This window comes from Vanacampus margaritifer, chromosome 5, assembly GCF_051991255.1.
Source record: "Vanacampus margaritifer isolate UIUO_Vmar chromosome 5, RoL_Vmar_1.0, whole genome shotgun sequence".
Lineage (NCBI taxonomy): Eukaryota > Metazoa > Chordata > Actinopteri > Syngnathiformes > Syngnathidae > Vanacampus > Vanacampus margaritifer.
This window is the reverse complement of record NC_135436.1, coordinates 25,883,401-25,905,097: the sequence shown is the minus strand read 5'-3', so window position 1 is coordinate 25,905,097 and position 21,697 is coordinate 25,883,401. Positions and strand designations below refer to the sequence as shown.

Genomic DNA, 21,697 nt, shown 5'->3' with positions numbered 1-21,697 from the left:
CGTGGCTACATTTATGCGTAATTACGTCACACGTCAGACTCAACAGTGACCCGGAAGTAAACATCGCAGCCATATTGGACCTCCCGAATGCAGATAACCATCCCAAAAGCTTGATTCTGTTTTTGTTCAAGACGGCACCCACATTCCTCAGACGTAGTTTTGAGGTTCAATATAAGGATATTTTAAAAACTTAACATTTGTTCCGGTGAGCTGCCTTAAGTCTGAATGGAGCGACCGAGCGACGACGAGGCGACAACCGCCGAAACTTTCCGCTCGCAGGCTGCGCTCATTATGGAGGTGGCGGTGGAGGCAGCCGTGGAGGTTCTGCACAGGAGACTCGTCGGTGGGCAGATGGAGGCTGCAGACGGCGTCGAGCTGAAGGTGAGCGGCTGTGTTTTGCTGTAAATCACAGCATGAAGACGAACGAAGCGAGGGCTGGAAGTTTATCCGAGAAGAGTAAAGAGGGCCAGATAATTATCCCGTCGTCACTTCCCTTTTCGCCGAGACGAATAAATCAACAACACCGCCAACACCAAGTACTTTCTTTTTCATTTACGCAAATAAAATATCTAATATCCCATATTATAATGGATTATTTTTATATATTTCATTAAATCGATTCTAATTGGTGATACATCCTTTGCGCTCCACTACAGAAGAGGGCGCCATTTCATTTGTCAAATTTCAACATTTGGAACAGTCTGCCAAAGGAAATCTTAAATTAACTCTTTTTATATTGTTTTGTTTTTATCTTGTCGTGTTACTGTGACATTCTGTTGTCTTATTGCAATGTTCTTATTTGTTTTATATTGACTTTGTATTGCTTTGTGATGTGTATTTTAATGTATTTATGTATAGGGGATTACAGATGCAAATTAGGATCTAGCATCTTTACAACTTAATTTGTTGTTCATTAATGTGCATTGTCCCTTTTAAAAGAAAATGAAATGAAACGAATACTCAGAGCATCATCTTGTCCTCTCTCTCCGCAGCATCAGCTAACAGCCATCTTAAATGTGGGGGTGAAGGAGGCCCTCCGCCAAATATGCAGCATGTTCAAACAGCTCCTGGCAAGCTTGATGAAGGAGAATGACACCCTGCGAGACAAAATGCCGCAGCTGGAGGCTGAGCTGAGTTCAAGGGAAAAGCAAACGTCTACAACAGAGAAAACAAAGAGTAAGAAACAGGATGTTATAGATTAAGACAAGTCATTTTTCATGCACACATGGAATGTTTCAGATCAGTTTTGACCCAGGCCAAGAATATTCTCATAAGAATTGTCTAATGTCAAATTATGAACTACAGATTTTTATAGGGGACTTTTTTAAGATCCCCCATGAACACTGCCGCCAGATACAAACATGGTTCATTTGCCTGTATTTTAGCATAAGCCTAAACATTTATTTTTAATAAATCTGATATTGTTCATTTGAATACAGCTTTATTTATTGCTTGTGTTTGTAAAGAAAAAAATACATGGTAAGAGGACCTTGAAAAATAATTACGTCAAAACAGGTATAATTTCAATTCAAACAGTTTGTCAGGGTTGCCGGTAAGTGAACATATTTGCTTTTGTCTCTCAGCAACAGATGCCAAGCGACCTGTCGCCGCCCCCATGAGCCTCGCCATGTCCATCATCAACTCGGCCAGGATGTCATCTGGAAAAGCGAGCGGTGACAGCGGTGGTACGGCACAAGTTCCTCTGGTCATCATCAGCTCGCCGCTTCACGCCGCATTCAGGGTGCCGAGCAGCCCCTCGGGGACGCCATCTGAGGACAACCTTGAGGATCACACACAGGATGAAGTGATGTCACTTCCTGCGACGGATGAGCAGCAGGAGACTGAGGCGTTGGCGGACGGCAAATATGAGATGGCACTTCATGCAATGGTTGGATATGTTTTATTGGCCATTTCATAATATTTGCAAAAAAAAGGTGGCAGGGTGATATTTATGGGTGGTAGAAATTTATAGACACTACTGGCTTGAAGTAAAATAATAATAATAACTCTTTGACTGCCAACCGTTTTCAGAAAAGGGATGCCGTGGGTGCCAGCCGATTTAAGCATTTTTGACTGATCTTTCAAGGTCCACAGAAAATTATGTGTTTGGACTATGGAAACACACATACTACCAAATGAAAGATTGGACTCTCATCTTTCATCAGAAAAAAAGTTTGTTTCTACCCTATTCCGTTTTTCAGTAATCAACAATAGAAAATGGTTAGTTTCACCTCTGTTTTGAAAAAAAAAAAAACGTCTTTTAACGTCTTTGGCACTCCTCCATAGGATTTTACTAAACGTTATTTAACGTTTTTGGCAGTCAAAGAGATAATAATAATAATTTCCTTCACACTATGATGTTAGTTTTTGCTAGACTAATGATGTACTGTATATTTATTTATTGTTCAGGAGGCTGAGAAAACAGCAGAACCAGTTGAAGTGAAAATCGAAACGGAGCTGGTGGCCCTCGCACAACCAGGTGAGGTGATGGATTCAATTTCAATTTCCCTCATGCGATGAATAAAATCATTGACTCCCGTCTGTCTGTCCGTTTGTCTATTGATCAGTCCAAATTCAATTTCTGATCCATGATTTTATACAATTTGATTATTTTATAATATAAATAACACAAATATTTTAAATATAAATTCTAACGCTGGGTATTGTTAAGTATCTCAGGATTCCATTCAATTTCAGTTCTTTATGTTGCAATTCAATTTTGATTGATTTAAATTGGATTCAGTGAGAAGTAAACATACACGAATTGGAGTAAATTTGTAAAATTTTCAAATATGTAACCCTGCCATGTTAACACATGTGGCATGCCTATCTATGCGTGTTATCACCTTGGACTTGATGAAAACGTCTTCTTCATGACAGCTGCGAGCGAAGAAGACGTGAAGGAGCAGGAGAATAAGCGCCGGCGCGAGCTCTACAAGCACAAGCGCTTCTTCTGCGAGCTGTGCGACAGAGGCTTCCACCAGCAACACCAGCTGAGGAAACACGTGTTGCGCCACGTCAAGCCTTTCCCATGCACGCTGTGTGACAAAGGCTTCTACCAGGTGTTGTGGAAAAAACATACTTGTGCTGATCAAGGTTATTTTAGTTAACGAAAACAAAAACGGGAAAGACTAAAACTAAAATTCAAAAACCAATTTTGTTAACGAAATAAAATACAAATGAAAATTATTAAAAAATAAATAAATAAATAACTGAGACTACATTTTATGTTCACAAAACTAACTATAATTATAGCAAAAGCGTCCTTCGTTTTAGTCTTTGGTAATTAATTTAATATATGAGCCTTTGGGGATGATTTTAAGTATATTTATTATTTTTGATATAAACCGGAATGAAGACGTTTGAAAGTGTGTCACACAGAAGTGAGTCAATATCATCTAGCAGCAGCCAATAGAAAAGCACCTTCACATGACGTTGCTCCTAGGAGACAAATTTGCCAACTCAGCCGAAATGCAATGCTTAGGTGTTACTTTTTCCATTTTACCATCGTGTTTGTTAAATATTGCGCACAAGTAATGCAGTTTTTTTTTATTACAAAAACTAATATTGAAACTAACTAAAACTAAGCATTAAAAAAAAAAAAAAACTAAAGCTAATAAAAACTAACACAACCACCCTGAAAGCTAATGAAAACTAAACTTAAAAAACTAAACTCAAAACGAAATAAAAACTAAACTAAAATGAACATTCCAAAACTATAATAACCTTGGTGCTGATACAGGGTGAATGTGATGGATCATAACCAGTGAAATCTACAAACTACGTATTTCAGTCATTTAATTCATTCAAACCCAAATTCGTGTAAATAAGTTTTTTTTATATTTTATCCTTTACTCCCAAAAACGTATTTATACGTTTTTTTTAAAACATGCAAGAGCATACAGACTGCTTTGATGCAGCTTCTGCTATGAAGAGGTGGCTTAAAGCAATGATAGTTATTACAAAAAAACGGCGAGCAGGTGGCAGCAGAGTATAAGAGATCAACCAGGGCAATGCTCTTTTTGACAGTATTTTCACCAGGGATGTGAATATCGATGAGACTTAGCTATATTCTAATGCTAATTGCTGCAAAACGGAATCAGATATAAATGTACTTTTTTCCTGATAAAAGAGACTTTCATCTTTCTTTTGGTAGGTTTCATGTTTTTATAGCAATAGAACACAATATTCTGTGGGCCTTGCAAAATCAGTCAAAATCCAGTAAAACAACCGGGAGCAAAGGGGGTTTCTTCAGTGGAAATGGCTGGGAGTGAATGAGTTCAAGAGTATTTAGGTAGTATTTAATAGGTTTTAAAAATATTTAGATAGGGAGTTTTTGTAGTTTTTAAGAGTGTTTGGTAACTTTTGGAGAGTATTTTAGTATAAGTTTTAATTTAAAAAAAAATCTTGTCTGGGTCACATGTCTGTAGCGAAAGCTGATGGCTTGATATATATATATATATTTATTTCATTACACAGGCCAAAACGCTGCACAAACACCAGCAGGCCCACCGGCTACGCGAGGCCCAGGAGCGAGACCCCGACAACATGCTGGCGTGCGAGCAGTGCGATCGTAAATTCCGTCTGGCCCGGCAGCTCCGCGCCCACCAAGCGTCGCACAGGCTGGAGAAAGCGCCCCTGCGTTGCGCCACCTGCGGCCGCACCTTCACCTCGGCGGCCGTGCTGCGCTACCACGAGATCTCGCACGCCGACGTCAAGCCCTTCATGTGCGACGTGTGCGGAAAAGGCTTCCTGAGGAAGAAAAGTCTGCGCGAGCACCAGACAGTCCACACGGGGGCGCGGCCGTACCCCTGCCAGATGTGCGGCAAACGTTTTTCCACCGCCGGAAACCTGCGCGTGCACAAGCGCTCGCACTCGGACGAGCGGCCGTTCAAGTGCGGCGAGTGCAACAAGGCCTTCAAGTGCCGCATGGGCCTGCTGCAGCACCGCGTGGTCCACACGGGGGAGAAGCCTTTCGTCTGTCAGACCTGCGGACTTAGCTTCGGACTCAAGTACAACTTCCAGAGACATCTGCGCCTCCACAGCGGAGAAAAACCTTTCAAGTAATATTTATTGTTCTTAAAAAACCTAGTGTATTTAATATATATGATGACGTATGATTAGGTTTTCTATTCGTGTTTTGTGTAAAAAGGGTTCAACAAATAGGAAAGCACTTTCCACAATGCAAGATTTGATGAACAACTCATAGCACATCTTGTCAAGTCAGTCCTTCAAAATAAAAGCAGCCGTTATAACACATTGACAGCTGAATATGCCACCACAGGGCCAAAAAAGTGTGCCGTCGTGCTTTTATTTTGAAGGCCTGAATTTTGACACTAGTGTTGCCCCAACTTGAATTATGCCGAGCCGACCGGGAGACATTACCAATTACTCGTGTGACTTCCTGTATGTTAGACCCTTTTTACACAATACGGCAAGAATTTCCCAGTGGCACCCATTTGATAAAGAAGGCATATATTTTTTTTTAGAGATAGATTGAGGGCTGACAGCAATTATGAGTAGTCAAGGAGGCCGGTAACTGAATTTTGGAGCTGATATTCATTTTCAGTAAAGGAAAAATCTTGGTATTAAAAAAAAAATCCAACTTAAATTTGTTGAAATATCTTTAAACGAGGCTATCGACAATTTTTATTTTAAACATTTTTATTTTAAAATTCTAAGAAAAATGTTAGAGAGCTCAAAGGATAATCAGCATGACTTAAAAAAAGTGTATGAAAGCTTAGCAAGTCAATATTTCGCTACTATTTTCTACGGTAAATAGTTTTCAAATTTTTTTAAGTAACTGAAATGTTAAACTTTCACTTACCTTTGATTTAATGTCAAACAAAAACAAAAGATACGTATAGCTTTTAACCAAAAATTTAATTAATTCCCTGAAGTAAAGACTGTTTTAAATTAATCTTTTATAGGCCATCAGATTTTTTTTTTTTAAGGCAGATGCCTAAATAGCTGAATATTGGCCCAGATTATAATTGGTTTATCTCTAGTTTATCTACTTCAATTAGAGTTTTTTTTTATTTTCTTACATTTTGACTTGCAGTCTTCTAAGCGTTCACTACAACAACTTAAAACTTGGCTTTATCACGCTACACGTTTTTGTTTCATGAAGTCACTTCTTAAGCAATAAACTTATCTAGACACTAAATTAATCAATAAAATATTCATGCATATAAAAAATAGTCTAGTGAGCTTTTTATTTGTATTTTTAAATAATAAATTATATATATATTTTTAAATTAAATTTAAATTATAATGTATTTATTTTATTTTTTTGTGATTTGAAAATTACTTTCTACTACATTGTGATTTCAATTATAATTGGATTAATTGTAATTGTGTGGCAGGTGCGAGAAGTGCGGCGAAGGCTTCTCGGGGACGTGGGCCTTGAAGACGCACATGCTGGTGCACGGTGTGGAGAAGCCCTTCATGTGCGACCTGTGCGGAAAGACCTTCTTCTACAACTGCCAACTGCAGAAGCACCAGCTCGTGGTCCACGAGAACAAGGAGCACACCAAGGCGAGCGGCAGCAGGAGCCGTCGGCGGCCATCGGCGGGCATGAAGGCCTTCAGCTGCAAGAGTTGCGGCAAGAGCTTCAGCAGCGTCAGCACGCTTCGCACGCACGAGAAGAGCCACGCCGAGCACAAAGAGTTTGTCTGCGAGACGTGCGGGAAGTCCTTCCACCTGCGCCACCTGTACATCTACCACATGCGGCAGCACAACGGCGACCGGCCGCACGTCTGCGGCGTTTGCCAGAAGGCCTTCCTGCTTCAGTCGCAGCTGCGCCAGCACGAGCTGCTGCACACGGGCGCCAAGCCGCACCAGTGCCAGCAGTGCAATAAAGCCTTCAGGACTCCGCAGAACTACCACCGACACCTGCTGGTCCACACGGGCGAGAAGCCGTACGAGTGCGTCACGTGCGGCCGCAAGTTCCGCCAGTCCAACCAGCTCAAGTCGCACATGCAGATCCACACGGGCGTCAAGCTGTACTCGTGCCAGAGCTGCGGCCGCGGTTTCTCCGACTCCAGGCAGCTCAAGAAGCACAGGTGCGGCGACGGGCTGAAGGACTCGCTCGGGTCCGGAAGCAAATGCAAGGAAGAGAAGAGCGCAGTTTTCCCCTGGAGTGATAGTTTTGTCAACGAGTGATTTGTATCCACAACAGATACATCAGAAGGTGGGAAAGTGCCAGTTCGAAGACAACGCTATGATTCCCTCCTCCAGAGCGAATAGTGCTTGGATTCTGAGACCAGAAGAGTGTTTTCTCACAGAGGGACAGCTGAGTGATTCAACGAGAGACTCAGCAAAATAAAGATGTGGTTAACTTGTCATCAATAATAAAAAAGGCACAAGGATTCAGTTTTTTAAAGCAAAAGCTTGCCTGAACTGTGGGTGATTTAGTGATTAGCGACATGACTGATTAGCATCAAGACTTCCACATTAATGCCAGTTTATTACAATGATGACATTACGGCTGCTTTTAGCCAATCACAGTCCAAAGAACATTTTGTGTCCAGGAATGGACTAACCTACATTTGATGTACAGTATTTATGAGATTTAGTTGAATAATATAATAAAAACAAACACCAGCATTAAAAAAAAAAAAATAAAACAATAAAAATATTTAACCAAATTGAAAAGGACCATGTTGTCTTTACCTTGCAGCAGCAACTCCTGATACATGCGATGTTTGAATCTGTTTAAAACACATTTTATAAGCAACTCTCGAAACTGTTGTCATCAGCTTTTTGCGACACTACTCGTCATACGTTTACGTTTCGTGCTGATTGCGCGTGCGCAGACGTTACCGCCTAGCTTGGGCGGTTAATGTCAGATTTTTACTCTCAAATCTAATAAAAGAAGTGTCAGCGTGAGGGGACAACAATTTTTTTTAACCTTTTTTTTGGGGGGGTGGGGAGCACTTTGGGGTTTGTTCGTCCGTCCGAGCTGGAGCTGTGTCCGGCCGGGTGGCCGTTAGTCGTGTTAGCTGGAGAGCTAACGGCTAACTCTGCTTGTTTGGGACCAGCAGAAAAAGCTACGGAGGGGAGATAACGCTGGAGCTAATACAAGTTAGGACCGGTAAGAAGATGTTTTGTAAAAGTGTCTAGATTTGTAATTTTTCAGGAGAAAAGTTGTGACTCGTTGCCGTTCGAGGTTCATTTTGCAGTGTTTTGCTAAAGTTAGCAGCTCAACTTTGACACACGTTTGCACTATATCCAGTATTTCTTCTCTACTTGTATTCTATTGACTACTTTCTTACAACTAACGTGTCAATGTACATAATTTGATTTGGGGAATATGTAATGTCTCAAGGAATGTTCAAGTTCTTTCTATAACAATCTGCCTGGTTTGTATGCTAGTCACAGGCAAGAGCAACACAATATGCCGTTTGTTTTCACTGTATAAACCTGCACAGGTGTTAGAGTCCGGTCCTTGAGGGCCTGAGTCCTGCCTGTTTTCCATGTTTCTCTCCACCAACACACCTGATGCATGACCAGGATCGTTATCAGGCTTCTGCGAAGCTTGCTGATTATCTGATTTTTGGATTAAGCTGCGTTGGGAGGAGGGCCACATGCAAAACATGTAGGACTCAGGCCCTAGAGGACCAGACTTTGACACCACTGGTAAAGTAAGCGTTGCATTACGTGAATAACAGAAATGCCCAGATGTTTGGAATTGTCTATATTCAAGGATGGGAAATCCAGTTCCAGAAAGTACAAAACCTGTCACAGATAGGCTTTATCCAAAGTTCAACTGACAGTTAAACAAGACCCGAACTGTTAGAGGGTTTCTACTTGTTGGAATTGGATTCCCCATCGCAGCCTATATTATTAGTTTAGGCCCCTAAATGGAGATGTGCCAATAGTTTTATGTTATACAGAAACATGAGAGAAAAATATGTAAGTTTGCGAATGGATCTTCCTTGACCAAATCGTATATTCACCGTTCGGCACCCGTGGATTTCCGGTCTCTATTTGCGGAGGTCCACTGTATAAAGTCAAGTTAGCATTCAATGTTGTTTTCTTAAAATTAAATATTTTTTTTTTATATAAGGAAAAAAAATACTATATTACAGTTGATAAAAACAGAGTAGTAATATACAGTAATGAAATAAATTGTATAGCAATAAACATCTACGTCCAACCTGCTGAAATGCTGCAATTCAATTAATTGTGCCGCTCCTTCTGCTGTGCCTATATATATATATATAATACTCTGTCTCTGTGCCTGACCAAAACAAGGAGGAGAAGAGGAAAATGATGTTGCCGGATCCGGACGGCGAGTTGGCAGCCCCAACTGCATCGAGTGGTAAAGGCAAGGAGAAGGGCAAAGGGAAGAGAGAGGAGACGCTGTCCCTGGACGACTGTCTGTGTCCCGTGTGTTTGGATTTGTTTCTGGAGCCGGTGACCCTACCCTGCAAGCACACTTTCTGTAAGGTGAGCACTCGCACTCGCAGGCACGAACGCCATGAATACGTTGTGGTTAGGGTTGAGGTGAGCTGGAGTCGAGAGGTCATTGTCAGTCATTTTCGGGGCTCATGAAGACAAAAAAAGCATTTACTCCTACTTTGACGCCTATGAACTATTTAGCCTTCAATGAAAATAACATGTTTTTGCAATACGGGAGGAAAGAGCCCAATTTCAAAACCCAGACCTCAGAATTGCAGGGCGGATGGGCCAACCACTAACACACCGTGCCGCCAATCCAGGAACGGAGAAATGAACGTATTTTTGTTTTTGTGGTCAGGGCTGCTTCCTGGAGTCGGTGGACAAGAGCACGCTGTGCTGTCCCATGTGCAGGAAGCGCGTGTCCACTTGGGCCCGCCAGAACAGCAAGAACAAGACTCTGGTCAACCAACAGCTGTGGACGCAGATTCAGGTCAACTTCCCGCAGCATTGCCAGCGACGCCTCGGCGGACAGGACGCCGTCAACGAGGACGACGTGGCGGGTACGCCCCCCAACTTTGCATCTGTGTGTGTTTTTTTTTGTGTTGGTTTACAAATGTCTGTCCATCCTTGTGCGTGTGTGTTAGTTTTTTTTCCCAGGATGAGTCAGCCTGGTGAGGTGAGACAAGAATATCAGGACCAGATCAGCAAAGTAAGTTTGATAGCCATAAAAAGCACGTCTAATCATCATCATAATAGTCATAGTAACTATATTCAACAGACCACATGCAAAGTTAATGATTTTTTTTTTTTACATGATGTTCTTACTTAATCCTCTTTAAAGATGACACCTAATCTTTAACTCATTCACTGCCGTTGACGGCTATCGACGTTAAAAATTAATTTTAACTATTTCTATTAGTTTAAGATTTTTTTCCACTTTTGTTAACAAGAGTATGAAAACCTAGATTATTTTATTGTACATTTAGAATATATATATTTTTTTATTTTATTTTATTTTATTTTATTTTATTTTTAATTCATTGCTGCTATTGACGGCTATAAACGTAAAAAAAATCATTTAAACTATTTCTATTAGTATAAAAAAATCCACTTTTGTTAACAAGAGTATGAAAACCTAGAATTTTTTATTGTACACTTAGAACAGATATAAAATGTGTGATTAATTGTGAGTTAACTAGTGAAGTCATGCGATTAATTACGATTAAAAATGTTAATCGCCTGTCGCCCCTAATTTTTAATAAGCTGTTTTTAAAGAAAAATATTATTAATTTGTGGCAGTGAATGAGTTAAAGGGAACGTCAACCCCCCAAAATTTGACAATAATATGTACTGTGCAGCCCCACTAGTATAAATACGATATTTTGGTTAATATTGTGTTAGTGGAATATGAGTTAACTCTTTGACTGCCAGACGTTTTCAGAAAAGGGATGCCGTGGGTGCCAGCCGATTTAAGCATTTTGACTGATCTTTTGACTGATCTTTCAAGGTCCACAGAAAATTATGTGTTTGGACTATGGAAACACACATACTACCAAATGAAAGATTGAACTCTCATCTTTCATCAGAAAAAAAAGTTTGTTTCTACCTTATTCCGTTTTTCAGTAATCAACAATAGAAAATGGTTAGTTTCACCTCTGTTTTGAAAAAACGTCTTTTAACGTCTTTGGCACTCCACCATAGGATTTTACTAAACGTTATTTAACGTTTTTGGCAGTCAAAGAGTTAAGCAGCAAAATCCAGCAGTTTTTTTTTTTTTAAATCAATATCAGAGGCGGCCATTTTGCCACTTGCTGTCGAGTGAAAATGACAACGCAGTTGCTCAGTTCTCAGGTGACAGCCAATCACAGCTGAGCTTCAGAAAACAGCTGAGGTATGATTGGTCGTTGCCTGAGCCCTGATCAACTGTGATGTCATCTTCAGTCGACACCAAGTGGCAAAATGGCCGCCCCTGCGATGTATAAAAACGGCTGGATTTTGGTGCATAACTCATATTACAAAGGCAATATTAATCAGAATGTCATGTTTAGACTAGTGAGGTCACACTACACTGGGTCACTCTTAACTTGTTTGTTGTCAGCTGGACGAGGAGAAGCGAGAGCTGGACGAGGAGGAGCAGCGTGCCAGCGAGGAGTACATCCACAGACTCCTGGCCGAGGAGGAGATGATGATGCAGGAAGAGCAGAGGCGGAGCGAGGAGGACGAGAGGTTGGCCAGGGTGCTCAGCAAAGAGCTGGTCAGTCACTCTTGTGGATCTGGAACGTAACCCCCGTGACGAAACGGGGGTTCACTGTAAATGATGTCGAAGGTCAGACAAAAAGATCCAGTGTTGCGAGTCTTTCGCGTCTCTTGTAGAACGCTGCTCCCGTCACCCAGGATAAACGTCATCCTGCTGACAACACTCCAGCCAAGAAGAAAGTCAACACGGTGGGATGTATTGAAAAGTGAGTGACTTATTTGGATCTTTTTCCAATTTTATTTTATTTTTTTTGCTTAATTTGTCAGGTCCACCATTTTGTGTGTGTGTGTGTTTTCATTTATGTGCAGCTTAGTAAATTCAGAATATTATAGAGAAGTTCGTTTCAATAGTTCCAATAGTAAAACTTGTACAAATTCATTAAACACATATGCAAATATATGAGACAATGATTTTATTATTTTTTTTGTATTAGCTAAAGGCAAAAAAAATTTTGATACAACTCAAATTATTGACACACGTCTAAAACATTCTTATCCTTTGCATGCGTGTTTGCGTGTGTTCAGGTTCTTGTGTCGTCTTCCATCCAAGTCGAGCACGTCTGATTCCAGCTCGGCTTCCACTTTGATTTCTAACAAGGTCAGTCCAAAACCCCTGAATAAGAATGTCTTTGTCGTTGTAAGAGGTACAATGAAATTGAACTTTTTTTTTAAGTCTGTAGCAAGTCCTTTAATGCATTCAGATATGTTTTTTTCAGGGCTGATGCCGATTATTAGTAGTCAAGGAGGCCGATAACCGATGTTTGGAGCCAATACTCATTTTCAGTACGGTGGGGGAAAATATTTGGCTTAATTTTTTTTTTTTTATATACAACTGCTAATATTATCTTTGTTGTATTATCTTAAAGCATGTTTTTTGAAGAATTTTTCAGACTTTACAAACATTTTAAAGTTTTTTTTTTTTTTTTTTAATCGTAGACAATAGACATCCTTTCTGACAAAATGTTCAGGGAGCTCCCAAGATTATCAGTACGTCTTAAAAGGTTACATGGAACAATGCCATAGCTCTCTATAGTTTTCTACAGTAAATCGTTTTTTCCAAAATTAAGAAATACCTTAAATCTTAAACTTTCACATTTCTAGTTTTAATTTCGAACAAAAATGATGTCCGAGGGTGCGTTGATGTCAATTTTAATGGCCAGCAGAGGGCGGTATAATGTCAAAATTGAGCATGGGATAAACGCTGGATTAATTTTCTGAGTTCTTATTTTTAATAAAAATACTGTTTAGATTAGTGAGAGCACATAGAGCATGAATATTATGGCAAATATTTTTTTTATTGAGTTCCTATTTAAAATGACAAAAACCAAATGGATTGCTTATTAAGATAAGATCATTGTCATAACTGCATGTCACTCTGACTGCTTGACGTTTTCCAGGAGAATATCCTCCTCTCTCCTGGCCATCGTGTCCCTCATGCCGACCTCTACGGGACTCAGCAGGACCAACCGGAACCTTCTCGCCCGGGTCCGGCCTCGCCGTTGGAGGTGCGGCGCTACAGAAGTCATCACGCTGAAGAAGGAACGTCAAAGAGGAAGAGCTCTGACTACGAGGAGGAGGAGGAGGCCAAGCGAGGGTGCCACCTTTTGCCCCCTTCATCTTCTTCATCTTTGCCCCTAGAGGGCGCCCTGTTGTTACACGCAGAACTGGAGGCCCAGCTGGAGAGCCGCCGTGAGCAGGAGGAGGCCGACCGGGAGATGGCGCTGCTCCTGCAAGAGGAGCTCAACCAGGAGGAGAAGAAGCAGCAAACGGACCGGAGGAAAGGCTCGGCCGACGCGTATCAGCTCAGACGCAATTCCATCAACCCCCACAGGAGAACGTCCTGGACTAAAATCTCCCATACGTCCCTGTCGTCCTCATCATCCTCACCCTCCTCCTCCTCTCTGGAAGCGTCCACCTCGTCCTCACAAAACGGAGATGGCCGACAGACCACCCTCACTGACATGTTTTCTGGCCTGGGAAGCTGAAGCCCCTCCCCATAAAAGAGCCCCTTCGTTGGCCCCTGTGCCTTCGCCCCACAATGGGGTCTAAAAGCTGCTTCCAAGTTCCAGAGACAACAAAGAGACCAGTTTTAGCCTTAATACAGTGAACCTGCATACATTTGTAGTTTGCCATTCGCAAGTTAGCCTATTTGCTAATTTTGGTTGAGGTGTTGGGGTGGGGGACCTATTTTCTGTTGTTGACTGAAAAAAAAACATGTATTTGCTGCTTTTGTGTTCAGGCCTGAGGCATGTTTAACGTGAAAATATTATTTTGACACAACGTATAGCATTTACAGTGAATTCTCGGTTCGACATTTTGTCTCGTGACGTTTTTGTTGGTCAGAGACCTATATGATGTTGTTCACTGAAAACTTACCTCTTTGCTGTATTTGTGTTCTGGGCAAAAGCAAGTCTAACAGAAAATAATTGTTTTCCCGCCATGTTGTGGAATTTTCAATGAACCCCCACCTATTCACTTTTTAGTTTGTTCATAAATTTGCCTAGTCATGAGTTATTCATAATATTTTGGGGAAAACTTATCCTTCATTACTCACTGGAAAATATTGAAAAATAATAACATTGCTTCGGTGCCAATCTTGTCTTGGTATCTTGGTGCCAAGCAACCACAATAAGCTCCAGCATATTCACGGTTCACTTCCTGTTTTGGCTGCTGTTTAGTTTTCTAATAAATAAATAGTTGTTTAATTAAAAGCTTGTGTGTGTGTTTGTGTTTTTTAAACTATTGTTTTAACATATGGAAACCACACTAGTGCAAATTATGTCACTACTGCTTAGAAAATTTAATCCTATTAAAACATACGATGTATGTGAACTTTTAGTGTTGGTTGTTATTCAAGTTAGTTAATTATTCACTTTGTCAACTACTTTAAAATATATAATCCATCGTACCAACTCAAGGGCGGGAATTTACGTTTGTCGTTTCCGGTTATCACTCGCAACTTGACAACGCAAGGCCACGTTTTATCGTGTTCTCGCGAGATTTCATGCACGCATTAATTTACGTCGATCGACCCAGTTTCTTATTCGTCTCGGAGTTTTTCGGACACGACGAGTTCGGGTTTTAAAGCTCGGCAGACCCACGCACAGCCCGGTTGGCTGGTTCGTGTTCTCCGCGGGGTAGGCCTAAATAAATTTCGGGCTTTTTTTCTGCTCCACACACGCACCCACACTTAGCTAAGGTTTAGCCACTCGGAGAGATTTTTGGATTGTTGTCGTCCTCATTTGTGGAAACGCGCCATGGTTTTGTTGAAGAACCTTCGACCTCCTACCGAGGGAGTTCGGTTACAGCAGGCCGACACAGCCGCCGTCCTGGACGGACACAAGCTGGGCAACGGAACGCTCTATGTAGCCGAAACGTAAGTCTGTGGAGCATTCGGAATGCTATTGCTAATGCTACTTTTCATTTTCAACTTCTTATTTTTAGCATGTGTACGTGTTTTAAACTTATTTTGAAATTATTATAGCAGTGTTGAAAGCTGTTGGTGTTTAAGCTATTTAGGATACAAATGTCAGTTTTACACTACACACACACACACGCACACGCTAGCAGCAACAGGAACTTCCGGTAACGCTATCAATAGAAAACTTAGTAAGTAGAGTAAAGTAATAACAAAACAAATCCAAACTTTGTTTTGTACGTTGAAGTTCAATTCAGACAGAACGCACTTTTGTTGGCACTAGTAACAGTTTTACTTGTGTTGGTTTTGACCTGAGCACAAAAACGGTGAAGGTGAATTTTTTTAAGGAAATGTTGAACCATGAATATCCAGGCATTCCCTGTGTTAATATTTTGGATATAAGTTTATTAAGACAAAACATTACATGCGTGGTAGAGATGAAATTGACACATTGATTGCACTGTTTGCAGGCGTCTGTCGTGGTTTGACGGCGCGGGATTGGGTTTCTGTCTGGAGTACCCTACCATTGGCCTGCATGCCATCTCCAGAGACGTCAGCGCGTACCCCCAAGAACATCTCTACGTCATGGTCAATGGAAAACTCAGCGGTTGGGACTCTTCACACTCTTTAACACTCTGTTCATTCCTATGAACTTATTATTTGGTCTTTGCTTCTATGGAAAGATGTTGGCGTATGTTTGGCTGAAACGATTAATCAAATAACTCATGTGACTCCGTCAACACAGTAGTTGGTGCATTTTGAATTGCTTTACTCTCTTTTGCGCTGACACCCATGTCACTCACCAGGCAGATACGGAATACATGACAAAGCATTCTAATGCATGGAACTTAAACTGGATATCAATGATACAGAGCACATGCTTAAATGGCTTTAAAGCTATTTGAGCATTTATTTAGGCCAAAAGTGGCACTCGTGGGGGAAAATAAACTTTGCAAGACAGACAAGGTGGAATTGTCTTTTTTTGTGATGACAAATAATGTACAAGTAGAAAGATCTTAAACTGTATTTCAAGGATATGAAATAAATTCTTTAATCAAAACATTTTTTTAATATGCTACATTCTTTCCAGAGGAGAATGAGGCAGAAATGGCAGAGAAGCCGGCAGATGATGAGGAGGATGATGGAGTGGGTAGTGAGGAAGAGAATGAAGATGGTGGCGATAATGAAGAGGAAGGCGGTATCACGGAGATTCGATTTGTGCCCGATGACAAAGCAGCATGTGAGTCCTTTATTTCTTTTATTTAGGAACCCCATGATAATTTCTCTTCTTATTTTAAGACTTTTAAGAGACAAAATCCTATCAGCGTGTGTCACAACCTTACATCCTTGTATCTGTCTATCTGTTCTTATGCCTCCCTCGGTCTGTCTGTCCTGGTGTCTACACGTTTGTGTCTGTGTGTCTCCAGTGGAGTCAATGTTTGCAGCTATGTGCGAGTGTCAAGCGCTGCATCCCGACCCTGAAGACGAGGACGACTCTGACAACGACTTTGAAGGAGAAGAGTATGACGTGGAGGAGGCCGGTAAGACATACACCATAACTACTTACCTACTCACTAAAGCTACTACAGTAACGTGAATTCCTCATTTATTTATTTATTTGTCTTTCCTTTAATGTGTTTACAGAAGCTGGTAAGAGCATCCATCACACTCGCTGACCTTGAACCCATTGTCTCCACGACAACGTCACCCATTTTAAACACGGTGTATCTATATTGATGTCTGGACCAGAGCACGGCCACGCCGACATCCCGACGTTCTACACGTGCGACGAGGGTCTGTCTGCGCTAACCCAGGAGGGCCAGGCCACGCTTGAGAGGCTGGAGGGCATGTTGGCGCAGAGCGCGGCGCAGAGATTTCACATGGGCGGCGTACGCACCGAGCAGGGAGACTCCCGCTTTGAAGGTGGGCCGAAAGTACATAGTACGTGACTTACCGGTGCCCAACTTAACGGCTTTTCCACTTTAAGAACAATTTTTATGTACCAGTTAAGTGTAGAGAATGGGCAATTAGTTGAATTCATACTGACGCTCTGATTGGAGATTGCCTGTAGAGTCCCTCAGGGGTCAATCCTGGGTCCCAAACTGTTCATGTTATATGCTAATGATCTGTGTATTAGATTTAAATAGACATTATAAAACGTTTACTTCCTGATCTAAGCAAATTGAAGTTATGGTTTGATAGACACTTGTGGACATTGATGTGTTTTTGTATGTGTGTGTAGATGGCATGGAGGTGGATGGAGATGCCAACGCAGAGGCGGGACAATTTGAGGACGCAGACGTTGACCACTGGTTAGTCACACACATTTACCTCTTTGACTGCCAGACGTTTTCAGAAAAGGGATGCCGTGGGTGCCAGCCGATTTAAGCATTTTTGACTGATCTTTCAAGGTCCACAGAAAATTATGTGTTTGGACTATGGAAACACACATACTACCAAATGAAAGATTGGACCCTCATCTTTCATCAGGAAAAAAAAGTTTGTTTCTACCTTATTCCGTTTTTCAGTAATCAACAATAGAAAATGGTTAGTTTCACCTCTGTTTTGAAGAAAAAAACGTATTTTAACGTCTTTGGCACTCCGCCATAGGATTTTACTAAACGTTATTTAACGTTTTTGGCAGTCAAAGAGTTAATACATATATAGATATACATGGATCCACACTCTATATAACTAATAAACACAGAATTAATATGGATATGACTGAGATTCAGAGGTAAAAATACTATTGATAGAACTATACATAGCTGGAAATGCAATCCATAGACGGGCAGTCAGTCAAGTCACTTACCCCGGAAGGTGCAATAATGAATCACTCATGATGAACAAACTGCTTCATTCTTTGTATTTAATTGTTGTCGCTATATGCATTTTATAAAGTATAATATTATAGATTACTATTTTTCTTTAAATAAAAAAACAGTTCTGGAACAGATTAATGGTAATTTGCATTCATTTCAATGGGTTAAAATGATGTGGATTGAGAAGGAAGAAAAGCAATTTTTTGTCAAATTTTGTGTTGCTTTATGTTTTAAAGTTGTGAAAGAGTCGAATGTTCTGCCTGTAATTCACATCTTTTATTGACCTCACCGTTGAGGGACCAAAAAAAGACATAATTGTTTCCTGTTTGTAGATGGACCACACGTGCATCATGGGAGCCGCGCTGCTTCAAGGCCTCCTGAGCACTTCCTGTTTGTCCCAGGCACTTCTTGTTTGTCTCGTTCAATCATCCCAACTCGTGTTGTGAAGCAAACTAGTTCATTCCCGTTTTTAAGTTACTTTGTGTGTGTTAACAAATGTAACAATGTGGTGTCCTTAGTCAATTATCAATAAAAGATTACTTTTTCTATTTATATATATTTTTTATTGATCTTTTATTTACAAAACTTGTGCTGCATTCATGGGAATTCCACCCTATAATTGATTTGAATTGAAAACTTTATTGAACAAAAAGCACGGCTAATGATTGCGCTAAATTAATTTTGTTAGTAAATGATAATGTGCAATTTTAATTAATTATTAGAAATAGCTACCCTGAAAATGCAAATACTCGACATAATTAACATTTGTATAACATTGTACTTTCAAGAGAACATATCAGTAGTTCCAGGAACTATTAGTAACAAGACCTAAAAGTTCCTTAAACTTGAGGTGGAACGCCGAACATATATGTCTTTAGTTTGTGCGCTTCCTGTGATGTGCCATTATTGAAGATTCATTTCCTCTTGGTGGCATACTGAGGAGACGATTGGCTGGACATGAGGTCAAAAACCAACACGGAAGCCATCATGCCTGCAATACAAGGACAAGTTAAGGCAGAGGAAGCAGGAGGATGGAAAAGTACGTCTTCCGCGTCCCTGATGTCCATCTTAAGGTCCATATATGCACCCAAAAAATGGATATCAAGGATATGGAGAACATGCTCAAAAGGACTTTCCTTAGCAGGACGGTGTGTGTCTCACCCATCAGGGGTCCCATCCAATAAACCAGGCAGTATTCTGCAAAAGAGTTTCCGCTGCAGCCAAATTGAGTTGAGAATGCCAATGCAGGGTTGAAGACTGCTCCTGTCACACTGCCACCTGCAGGAACACACACTACACAGGTCACTTATCACTACACAGGAACATTTACACTCACAGTAGTCTGCACGTTGGCATTAATACACCGAGCTGGAAAGTAACAACAGCACATGCAAAGACACAGTAACGGAGGAATAGGCACAGTAACATGCACGCACCATTACTGTGTCACTGTCCAACAAAATCAACACACAGTGACATGGACAATAACAAGTCAAGTCAACACAGGAACAGTAACACTCTAACATAGGCACAACATCCACACACACAGTTACAACACACTGCCAACGTGTACAGGAACAGGCACAGTAAAAACATGCAAAGTAAAAGTAGCATCAACAAGTACAGTAACATCCACACATACAGAAATTGGCACAGTAACAGGAACAGGAGCACATTAACAACATAGACAGGAATGGACACAGTCACAAGCAAACAGGAAACAGGCACTATTGTAGCATCAACACAGTCACAACATACACAGAAACAGGCACAGTAACATCAATAAACACTAAAAACATACACAGGAGCAGGTACAGTTACATCAACACAGGAACAAGCAAAGTGAAAATCATATACAGTGACAAACACAGTATTCTCTCTCTTCTTTCTCTCATATACATTGTAACATGAGCATACAGGAAAATGCACAGTAACATGAACACACGATTACTGCAACTGTACAATAACAGCACACCTTGACAAGGACAGTACAGCAAGTTTGACAAACAGTAATAGCACTCACGTCATATCATACGCAGGAATAGAGACAGTAACATCAAAACACAGTAACTGCATGGTCAGTGTTGACGTCATACCTGCATAGACAACAGACGTGATGACGGCGGCCACGACGTGCACGCGGTACTTCTCCTGTATTTTGCGCGTGTGTGCGTGGGCACTCTGGACGGCGAACGAGCATGCCAGCTCCACGCACAAGGCCTCGGGCAGCAGCGCGCGAATGGCGCTCAGGCATCGGAAGTTGTTGAGCGCGTGCTGGGCGTGCATCCCGGAAAGGCCCCGCCCCCAGAGCACCTGCATGGCGGGGCGCGCGGCGGCGGCGGCCGACAACTGGCAGACGATCCCCAGCAGAGCGCGCGCTCCCGACGTCCCGCTGCGGTACGCGTGTTCGAGCGCGCCAATGGGGTTTCCGGTGGCGCCGCGGAAGGTGAGCGCGTGCACCACAGCCGCCGCGTACGTCAACGCCAGCGCGGCTCCACCTCCGGCTCGGAGCGTGCCAGTCTCGCCCAGGAGCCGAAGCTCGTGCGTGCAGCAGCACAGCTGGAAGGCGGACGCAAACTCCGCCGCGTACGCGCGCATGGCCGTGCCCCGGAGGAGCCGCTTAGAGATCCGGCGCGCGGCGTCGCTCAGAAGGACAGCCGACCCCATCACCGCCAGGGACACCGCGACGTCCGCGGACATTCTGGGTGACCTGGCCGCCTCTGCCGCAGCGTGGTCTTGATGCTCCTCAATGCCAGAGAAGTATGGGTGCGCAGGCTAGGTCACATGGTGCGGAAGTGTCCGTGTTGTCCTCCGTCTGCTGATGCTCAGGAAAGTTCAAGCAGCAACCTGAGACTTGCGCACATTTTGCACATTCATTTTGTAATGTTCTTTTGGTCTTGAATAAAGAGATTGAAATCAAAACGGTCGGTTTAGCTTATTTAGAAAATCCACACTTATCACCATTTAACGTCCTAAAAAGCTTGATGTATTGATCAGATAGATGCATTGCACGGACAATCCTTTAGAGGGCAGTATCTTCCATCAGATTGCTGTCACTTTGTCACAGCGACTTGGCCGCACAAGTGCGCCTGGGTTGTTCTCGTTGGAATTTGGATCCATTCTCGCGAGAATTTTCAAAGCCCTACATATACCATTAAAAAAAGGGGGGGGGGGGGGGTAATCAAGGTCTCACTCAGAACGTGAGATAGATAGATAGATAGATAGATAGCTAGATAGATAGACAGACAGACTGACGTCCTTTCTTCCTTCCTTTTTTCCTTCCTTCTTCCCTTCTTCCATTCCTCCCTTCCAAAGAGCTTCTGGTGGTTTTAGTTAACACTACAGACTCCAAATCGGAATAATTACAGACTCAGCAACTCGGGATTATTTTTGTGACAAAACGCCTTTCAATAAAATGTTCTGTTTTGTTTCATCCGTAAATAAAAGAAAAACAACGATCGACAAACAATAACAACAAAACATTTACTCATGGGAGCTACGACACATTATTCATTATTATTTTGGTTATGAACGTGTCACGTGACCGGGTGCCATGAAACAAGAAGAAAAAAATAGCACGTGGATGACAGCCAGGAAGGCGTTGCCGGTTGATGCGCATGCCGCCGCCGTTAATTTCCTATTGTCCCTGAACGCACCACCTGCGCTCCCTCCTTTTGATTCTGTGAAAACCTCGTGGTGTTTAAGGAACATTCACGACAGCCAATCGACAGCGAGGGAGAGGACGCACCGGCCAATGACGTGGCCGCTCTGACGAGAAAGGGGCGGGGATTACGTC

The 21,697-nt window shown here is 41.9% G+C and overlaps 4 protein-coding genes and 1 long non-coding RNA gene across 6 annotated transcripts; 3 read left to right on the top strand and 2 right to left on the bottom strand.

Annotated features, from left to right (window-relative positions):
• Positions 1-20: 20 nt before the first annotated feature.
• On the top strand, positions 21-7,653 carry LOC144051939 (uncharacterized). 2 transcript variants are annotated; one of them, XM_077565572.1, is made up of 8 exons: positions 21-381; positions 993-1,176; positions 1,584-1,888; positions 2,410-2,479; positions 2,881-3,062; positions 4,480-5,063; positions 6,366-7,064; positions 7,181-7,653. In XM_077565572.1, exons 1-8 carry the CDS (start codon positions 226-228, stop codon positions 7,224-7,226), a joined length of 2,226 nt encoding a protein of 741 aa, XP_077421698.1. In that variant the 5' UTR covers positions 21-225; the 3' UTR covers positions 7,227-7,653. The 2 variants fall into 2 exon arrangements, with proteins under 2 accessions (XP_077421698.1, XP_077421697.1); XM_077565571.1 differs by having other exon boundaries at positions 23-381; positions 6,366-7,652.
• On the bottom strand, positions 1,445-7,820 carry LOC144051941 (uncharacterized). The gene is made up of 3 exons (XR_013294074.1): positions 7,675-7,820; positions 2,847-2,993; positions 1,445-1,780 (listed from the first exon to the last, which is right to left on the bottom strand). It is a non-coding gene; the product is annotated as an uncharacterized LOC144051941 (long non-coding RNA).
• Positions 7,788-14,366, top strand: rnf168 (ring finger protein 168). The gene is made up of 8 exons (XM_077565573.1): positions 7,788-8,095; positions 9,259-9,453; positions 9,764-9,965; positions 10,050-10,114; positions 11,504-11,659; positions 11,779-11,867; positions 12,187-12,259; positions 13,059-14,366. The coding sequence occupies exons 2-8, from the start codon at positions 9,274-9,276 to the stop codon at positions 13,644-13,646; spliced, it is 1,353 nt and encodes a 450-aa protein (XP_077421699.1). The 5' UTR covers positions 7,788-8,095; positions 9,259-9,273; the 3' UTR covers positions 13,647-14,366.
• Positions 14,367-14,649: 283 nt separating this feature from the next.
• On the top strand, positions 14,650-18,455 carry clns1a (chloride channel, nucleotide-sensitive, 1A). The gene is made up of 8 exons (XM_077566634.1): positions 14,650-15,037; positions 15,550-15,686; positions 16,170-16,319; positions 16,507-16,620; positions 16,724-16,729; positions 16,829-17,002; positions 17,322-17,391; positions 18,234-18,455. Coding segments are annotated over exons 1-8 (771 nt in total). The 5' UTR covers positions 14,650-14,918; the 3' UTR covers positions 18,235-18,455.
• aqp11 (aquaporin 11) lies at positions 18,447-20,836 on the bottom strand. The gene is made up of 3 exons (XM_077566631.1): positions 19,998-20,836; positions 19,063-19,179; positions 18,447-18,892 (listed from the first exon to the last, which is right to left on the bottom strand). Exons 1-3 carry the CDS (start codon positions 20,599-20,601, stop codon positions 18,816-18,818), a joined length of 798 nt encoding a protein of 265 aa, XP_077422757.1. The 5' UTR covers positions 20,602-20,836; the 3' UTR covers positions 18,447-18,815.
• Between the last annotated feature and the right edge of the window lie 861 nt (positions 20,837-21,697).